This window comes from Elephantulus edwardii, unplaced genomic scaffold (assembly GCF_000299155.1).
Source record: "Elephantulus edwardii isolate Elephantulus edwardi_28Jun2011 unplaced genomic scaffold, EleEdw1.0 scaffold00007, whole genome shotgun sequence".
Lineage (NCBI taxonomy): Eukaryota > Metazoa > Chordata > Mammalia > Macroscelidea > Macroscelididae > Elephantulus > Elephantulus edwardii.
The window spans coordinates 18,686,821-18,695,838 of record NW_006399757.1 but is presented as its reverse complement, the minus strand read 5'-3'; the positions used below and the strand labels follow the sequence as shown (position 1 = coordinate 18,695,838).

The 9,018-nt window shown below is 39.9% G+C and overlaps 1 protein-coding gene across 8 annotated transcripts in view; it reads right to left on the bottom strand.

The window, feature by feature from the left end:
- Window positions 1-411: 411 nt before the first annotated feature.
- Window positions 412-9,018, bottom strand: part of HDAC9 (histone deacetylase 9) — a 248,880-nt gene continuing 240,273 nt past the window's right edge. For 6 of the 8 annotated variants that reach the window (XM_006880271.1, XM_006880274.1, XM_006880277.1 and 3 more), the window contains one exon: window positions 578-892. In XM_006880271.1, coding sequence (XP_006880333.1) covers window positions 578-892 — 315 coding nt within the window. Of the gene's footprint in view, window positions 893-9,018 lie in introns of all 8 variants that reach the window. The other 2 variants (XM_006880272.1, XM_006880275.1) reach the window with 1 other exon arrangement.

Here is a 9,018-nt window from a genome sequence, read left to right as displayed (position 1 = left end):
GACTGGGACAGTATTTCTGGCAGTCACTGATCTCAACAGATATCTCCACAGATCAACTAAAACAACAATGGGTTTTTCTTTAGAATGAATTGGTATGGCAGGCTTTCGGATGGATATAAAGCCTATTCATTCTTGGATACCTGTATAGCATCATTTAGTGTAACATGTACTTCCTTGTCAGTAGAGTTTCATTAAGGAGCCCTGGTAGAGCAGTGGTTAAACTCTTGACTGCTAAGCAAAAGGTCTGCAGTTCGAACCCAGTCAGTGGCTCTGTAAGAGAAAAGACTTGGTGATCTGTTGCCATAAAAATGACAACTAGCCTAGGATTCCTATGGGGCAGTTCTACTCTGTCCTATAGGGTCACTACAAGTCAGCATTGACTCACTGGCACCCAGAAACAGAGTTTCAACAAAACCTTGATATCTGTATAGAGATCTTCATATAGAGTGATCTATATATAGATATGCATACATATCTATCTTTGTTAGAATCCTTGAACATTAAGAACAAATTATCCAGAGCTATCAACTGATAGGGAAGAGTATCCATTCACCAAAACCTGCAAATCATTTCATTTTCAAATAATGACTTTAATTACAAATCCTGGAGCTAAATCTTTGCCTATTACCTGTTGCATAAAAGCAGCCTGCTCCCCAGATTCCATTTCCTGGATCTGAGCATCTTCGTCACTGTCCACCGGTTCCTCTTTGACCTTCACAGCCCCAACTTGTCCCAATGCATCATCCATACAAGCAATGCTGTTACTCCTAGTGCTGTTGCCACTAGAGGGCGCTCTGTCTTCCTGCATCGCCTGGTCCCCTTGAAGCTCTTCCTCTGCTTCCTCAAGGTGATTGCCTGGTTGCTTCAGTTGTTCAATAGATTTTGAAAGCAGCTAGAAGAGAGTTTTCAGGGATTCAAAATTCAATCGTTATCGTGGTAACAGAGAAGCAAAACAGTTTGATCTTCACTATTTCAGTAACTGCAAATTTCTTAGTAAGGAACTTAAATTTAAAAATTAACTTGAATACAATAAAATTGCTAGGTAATGCAACATCTAGCACCATCATTTCCATATGATATCGGTGCAGTTAGACAAGGAAGGAGGATATGTAACGTTTTCTCTTTCTTTTGAATTCTTAGCACCCTTAGAAAATGGGGGGGGGGAGTGTACAGTGGTTTCTTCCTATGGAAACCATGAAACTTTCATGAGCATATGTTTCCTAAGGTGATTTAATAGAAATAAGTCTAAGAATATGACTTTTATCAAAAGAATAAAGATAATAATGAAAAATGTCCTGAATTTCATTCTCAACAAATGCTCCTTAAGCACTATAAAAGCCAGAAGCACTAGGACAAATACTGCATAGTACCACTGTTGTAAAACAGGACTGACATCGGGGTTGGGGGAAGACTTGAAAAGATAGGGTAAATTATGTATACTGCATTGAAAGAGATGTTTAAAAGGAATATATGATTAGGTATTATTTTCAAGACAAGAGTCCAGAATAAGAGCTGGATAGTAAAGTGGACTTGAGGGAGGAGGATTGTTTAACAATGAAACCTTTTTTTTCTTCAAAGAGAAAAACGAATTGGGGGAAGGGGTAGGTAGGGAGGAAAGTGCAACAATGTATGAATGGAAATCCAAAGTCTCTGTAAACTTTCATTAAATTTTTTTTTAAAAAGGAAAAAAGCCAGAAGTACAAGCATGAATAATATTTTTTCTTATTTACCTAATCTTAGTACACTTATCGGTCCTGGAGAAGAACATCATGCTTGGGAGGGTGGAGGAACAGTGCAGGAGAGGAAGATGCCAGATGAGATGGATTGATACAGTAAATGCGGCAATGGGGGTTGGGGTGTCAGAATTAGTGAGACTGGCTCAGGACAGGGAAGGGTTCAGAGCTGCTGTACACAGGGTCACTAAGCATAACAGGCAACTCAACCAATAACATTCTACGACAGGTTTGGAAGCAGGAGTGGCATCCATTTATTAACAACACACCTCTGGAAACTCTATGAACTTTGATAAATGTTGATAGTTGTAGAGGGGCTTCATAGGGTCCTTATGAGTTGTGCTCGACTCAAAGGCCATCATCTTCAACAACAACAACAACAAGTGATTCACTAAACATTTTCTTTTTTTTTATAGTAAATAAACTTTATTTGTCTGTTCCTTTAAGATGACATAGTCAATAGTTACCTAAGCATTTTCTTACAGTAATATTAAGAAATTCTGAACCTTCAAAGTGGGCAGGATTTAAAAATTTTCACAACATTCAGTTATTTTAAGACTATACACACTATATATATAGGTCTCATACTTAGAACACCATCACTAAAATTATGAATACAATATGCTAATGTAAACTTTAAAGTTGTCTCCCACTCACTCATCATTAGCTTTTTAAACTTAAACATACAGCTTTTGTCTTTTATTTTTTTACTGGTTTACTTACAAAACTTGTATACATTGGTTTTCACACCAGATCTTCCCTATTTCCTTTACTCATCCCTCCCTCCACCCATCAAATTGTGTGACCCTATGATTAACCAATCCCCATTCCATCCTCACCCCACTGCTGCCACTCCTCTCCCCCCCATCCTCATACACATTTTACAATAATGGTCTTATACAGTATTTGTCCTTGTGGGACTGACTTAGTTCACTTAGCCTCTCCCAAGCTAGAAAGTGAGTTATAAAATCATTGTTCCTACATGCTGCGTAGTATTCCATCGTGTGGATATACCATAATATCTCACTCCATTCTATTGTGGTTGGACATCTGGGCTATTTCTATGGTCTTTCAATGGTGAAGAATGCTGCTATGAACATTGGTGTACAAATCTCCATTTGTACCTCAGTTCTCATTTTCTTAGGATATATTCCAAGCAGTGGAATAGTTGGGTCATATGGAATTTCTATGTTCAGCTTTCTGAGGAAATGCCAAACCGCCTTTCAGAGTGGTTACAGCATTTTGCAATCCCACCAACAGTGTATGGAGTCCCTATCACGCTACATCTTCTCCAACATTTATTGCTTGCTGTCCTTAAACATATATTTTAACGTCTGAATACATGGTACAGTGAAGGGTACTTTAATATCTACAAGCTCAAAACATCTTTCTTTTAGGTGAAACAACACCAAATGATTCTGCATAAACTGTCCTGACATCAAAATTCTTCACATTCACTGTGTTTTAGTAAAAAATATGGGAACTTTTGTGCATTTTTCCAACAGATATTTATTGAGTGTCAACTTTTTCAAGATACCAAGGTAATCACTGCAGAAATAGTCATTGTCATAGCCTTGGGGAAGTTAGAGTTTAGTATAAATAGTTATTAAATATACCCTAAAAAGAGCAGAATATTTTATTATTAATCTAAGCATCATATGTAGATTGAATTGTAACCTTTAAAATATATCCTTTAACTCCCAGACGTTATGCCTGTGGTTGAAATTTTACTGGGAATGGGGGCTGTATTGTAATGCTAATAGGACTGTGAATTGATTCTGAATTGAACTGTGGTGTTGGAGAAGGATACTGAATACCCCATGCTCTTTTGTTCCAAACGAACAAACAAGCCTGTGTTGGAGGAAGTGTGACTAGGCTGCTCCTTAGAGGAAAAGATGATGAAATTCCACTTATGGGCCAGTCCTTGGAAAAAGACATCATGCCAGGAATGATACGGGGTCAGAGAAAGAGAGGAAGTCCCTCCACAAGACAGACTGACAGAGTAACTGTAATAATGAGACTGAATATACCTGAGACCATTCGGACGACAAAGTATCAGGCAAGATTTGGCTCTGTTGTTCATAGGTTTGCTGTAAGTCATGGTCAACTTGATGGTACTTAGTAACAACAACAACATCAGTTAAGATATTCTAGAACATGTAATTATGCCTACGTGAAAGCTGTGCATAGATCAAGGAGTAATCACTTAAACAGAACAAGGGGATTCTGCATGGTTTAAGGTCAAGAAGAGTTGTGTCCTTTCTCCAGACCTATTCAATCTGCAGGCTGCTGTGCAAATAATTCAAGCAGCTTAACTACCTTAAGAAGATTGTGGTGTCAATATTGGAGGAAGATTTATCAACAATCTTATGTCCCTGACAGTAGATTTCCCCAATGCAATTAATTTGTCTTTTGATTTCCTAACTGCTGATGCTAGGAAGAATTAAAGAAGAATAAGTGACTCTGAATTGTAGTGTTGGTGCAATGTACTTAATAAGCCAAAACAGCAAACAAGCCTGTGTTGGAGAAAGTGCAGCTAAGGTGTCCTTAAAGCCAGAGATGGTAAAACTATTCTTCACATACTTTGAACATGATGTCAGGAGGGACTAGTCCTTAGAAAAATACACCATGCTAGGAAAGGTGGAAGGTCGGAGAAAGAGAGGAAGATCGTCAGCAGGCTGGATGGGCACAGTGACTGTAAAAATGGGTTTGAGCATGTCAGAAACTGTGAGGATGGTGTAGTCTGGGAGAGGTTTCAATCTTTTGTAAAGCTCTGTACCACTGAGTCAGAACCGACACATAGCTGATCCCCTGTCAGGCGTGGTTTCAGAGACAGCGTATCTCACAGGAGGACACTGCCCATCCTTCTCCTATGGAAAAACTAGATGAATCTGCACCACATGCCGTTGGGGTTGCAGTGTCAATTCAACGGTACCTAACAAAAATATAATATGCTAGGTTCAATCTCTTTTGAGATATAAAAAAAAATGTTAAAAGTAAGGCAGCCAAGTAAAGACAAGGGAAAAGAGAGGTCAATTAAAGATCACTTGGCAGCAGAGACTGAAGAGTCAAGGCTTTTCTTTCAGATAACACAGGAAAAGAAAGACCCACCTTCCAGCCAGTACTCTGAACTGGGAATTCTAGCCTCTTCAATAGTAAATAATAAATAAGTAAATAAATGTTTATAAAGCATTTCTCTAAGGCACGTCTGTGATAGCAGTACTATACAAATAGATCCAGGAGAAAGGTGGATGCTTTATGAAAAGAAACAGGGTTTTTACAGGAGTATATATTGAGTCACAAGGTGAGGACGATCAGGGGAGGTTTCATTGAAGAAGTAACTTGCTTTGTCTAGGACACAAAGGAAGACAAGGAGTTAGCTAAATGTCTGTACAAGGAATCCTGGTGATGCAATGGTTAAGTGGTGGGCTGCTAATTGCTTTGCCCCCATAAAGTTTATGTTTATTGGCATCAAGTTGATTCTAACTCAGTAACTCTCCATTGGGTTCCATGGACTATAAAGCCACCCAGTTTCAAGAAAATAAAAAGAATTTTAACAGAAAAGCTTTCTAATGTCTGAATTTTGGCTGCGACCACAGGGAAAAGACCTTCAGGTAACAAGTGCGCACACGCACACACACACACACACACACACACAGAAAGAGAGACAGAGAGAGAGCGCTTTAAAGAGAGAGAGACTATGAGTCTGTCAGTCCTACAGTCCTTAACTCCAGTATTCACTTCCAAATTAAAGAAAAAAAAGCAGGCAAGAAGATTTTGTAGGAAGAGATTTATTTGTGAAGAGGTATAAGCCAGGTGAGGGGGCTGCAAGGGCCCCTGAGAGAAAGTCTCTGTAAGAAAATGGCTGACAATCTATCTTCTGAAAAGATCCTCCCTGAGCCATGAAACTTTCTTTATACTGCCATAGTTTAGTTAATAAAAATGTTCCTGAGTGCTCGCTCATCAGAGCTACTGAGCCAGGGACATTGTTGAGTCAAGCAAACACTATAGACAGGTGGCCTGCTCACAAACATCTCAGCCTGTCAGAATAGAAAAAAGAAAAATCTTCAAGGGATGTATGGCCAGAGAACAGGAGCTGAGGGCCGTTCATGAGGGGTCAGCCAGAGAACACATGGCTGGGATCCAGAAAATGCAACACCGGGAGTCCCTGCTTGCTGGAGGGTGACTCTGAACCACAGTCCGCTTCTGGATGTCTGGTATCAGAGGGAATATCCAGTGACCCAGTGAAAACAACACACTTCTCCATTTCTGTTCCTCTCTTCCCTATTTCCAATCTCAATATGGCTCCTCAATTCTTTGACTCCCTAAAGTCCAATGATCTTCCCACTGTACAACTCAGTTCCCAGCACTTGTGTGTGTGCTATACCTGGCCTTTATCAATAGCTGTGATCCCTCCAAATTGAATTCCAAACATCATTTTTAGCTCATCCTGATGCTAAATATTCCTCAACTCTAACAGACACTCCAGCCCATACATTCTCCCACACACATGCTCACTGCCCACCTCCCTCCTCATGGCTTCAATTCCCGCCTTACTGGACTAGGTTCTATGCTCTCTCAAAAATACCACTGCCTTGTGTGTGTGCCATCTCTCTTGCCCTTGCTGCCATCAAGACACCCTACTACGTTCATATTCCTCTAGTTAATCCACATGCACTGAATGATTATTACCTCCCACCACATCTCTCCTCAAACAGATTATCCCTGCATTCTTTGGATGCTCTACTGATACTTGAGAAAACAGACCTATCAGCACAGAAACTCAACACCCAGCCACCACCATTTACTAAGTGGTTCCTTTATCTTGTTACAGTGGATGTATCTTTTATTAATCCCTCTGCTTCTGTATCTTAAGCTCTCAGCAAATTTTTGCACTGAGCTGTGTTACCTAATTTTTCCATTTTCTGCTGGAATATTCTCATTTATACCCTTAATCATTATGCATATAGAAAGAAGGATTGGTCATCCGCTTCTGAAATAACAGGTCTTCGAAAACCCTATGCATCAGAAAGCTGGACAATGACTAGGAATGATAGAAAGAGAATTGATGCTTTTGAGCTGTGGTGCAGAAGAAGAGTGTTAAATATACCATGGACTGCCAGAAGAACAAACATCCTAGGCCCAGGGAGGGTAAAACAAGGCTGCTCCTTGGAGGCAAAGGTTCTGAGCCTTTGACATACTTTGAACATGTTGCAACGAGGGACCAGTTCTTGGAGAGGGACGTCATGCTTGGAAGGGTGGAGGGACAGCCAGGAGAGAAAGACACTCGAGATGGATTGATTCAGTGACTGGAGTAATGGGGGTAGGTGTGTCAGAGACAGTAAAGTTGGCACTGAATTGAGCAAGTTTCAGGACTATTATAAATAAAGTTGCTATGAGTCACAAGCGACTCGATGGCACATAACAACGATGACAACACTTCATTATATCATTCTTCTTAAACTAAATGCTTCTAACCTCCCACTCTGTCTTTACTACCTCACTTCTTAAATTCACTATCTCTGTTTCTCTTTTTCTATCCCCTTTAGGATCCATGGCAACCAGGCCCTTTCATTTCTACTCCTTGATCAAAATATCTCTTCAAAGTCAATAATGGCTGCACAGATCCATATCCAACGTCATTTTAAGAGTAAGGATAGAGCATTTTAGAAAAGGAAATAGTAAATTATAATCACAGGAGTTTTGAGAAGATTAATAGTGCTGATATTGTTATAGCCAAGGCCAGTCTCAATGTAAATAATGGGATTTCCCATACAGAGCAACTAGGTCAAAGGAAATAGCCAAGACTTTTTTCCCCACTTCAAGTGTTTATAGAATAAATCACCTGTATATTATAACTTTAACCACCTAAAATCTGAGCTAGGGTCACTGAAGTACCAGAAATCATATAATTAATCCAAGAGTAATTTTTTTTCACATGCAATGACACAGAAACAAAGGTGAAACCATACATGATGTTTCCGTGTCTAATATATGATGGACTGCTAAGAAAATGAACAGGTTCATCCTAGAGGGGTTAAATCAGGCTGCTCCTTGGAGGCAAGGATTCTGAGGCTTCGTCTAACATACTCTGGACATGTTGTATGGAGGGACCGGTTCTTAGAGAGGGATAACATGCTTGGTAGGGTGAATGGACAGCACAGGAGGGGAAGACCCTCTATGAGGTCTTAATTCAATTGATTCAATGACTGGGGTAATGGGGATGGGAGTGTCAGAGGCAGTGCGACTTGCACAGGATAGAACAGGGTTTAGGGCTGTTATACATAGGGTCGCTATGAGTCATAGGCGACTCGATGGCATATAACAACAACAGTAATGAAACCCGTGTCATTTGTTCCAAGTATTGCCTTTGGCTTGATCTAAACTTCTGCAGATCTCTGGTGATCTAGTGCATAAGGAGTTACACTGCTAACCTAAAAGGAAGCAGTATGAATCTACTAGGAGCTCCCTGGGGGGAAACATACAATCTCCCGTGTGTTATACCATCAAAAAACCTGCTGCAGAGTCAGCTATGAGACATTTCTGACACTATGGCACGTACCAACAACAACATGTTACTGAGGAACTAAGCATGTTGCTGTTGTGTTTAGGTGCCATTGAGTCAATAATGACTCATAGTGACCCTATGAATAGCGGATCTTAACCCTATTCTACTCCCATCTTCACACTCCTGTCATCCCTTTGTCCAGCTCTCAGATACCTATCAAGTGATTAGAAAGAGCATGGCCTGAAACAGATACACTTTAGTCTTCAAACTGACATCAAAATTCCTCAATAATTTAGAGAGGGCCCTAAATGCAAATTTTCCCAGTGCAATATATCTCCTTATTTCCTGATTGCTCATATCAAGGGTGTTAATTGTTGATCCAAGCAAGATAAAGTATGAGGGGAAGAAAAAGAAGAAGCTAGGATGAAGAATGCTCTATGACTAGACAAAAAGACCAGATGGCAAAAACGTGTTAGTTCCAAAAAGGGAATTCCTCACTGGTTAATGAAAGAACACACTTTTTCTTCTTTTTTTCTTGTTGTGTACTGTTGAATCAGATCCGACTGGCACAAGAGGAGATTGCCCCTCCTTCTCCAGCAGAGCGTCTGGTGGATTTGAACTGCATGCCTTTGCTATTACAGTGCAGAAAAGAATACATTCCTAACACAAAGTACTCATTTATGGGTGGAAATCATACAGACATAAAATCGCAGTGCTGACACTTCTAATAACATGTTCAAACTCTCATTCAGTAAAAAAAGGAATCTCATTGTTTTT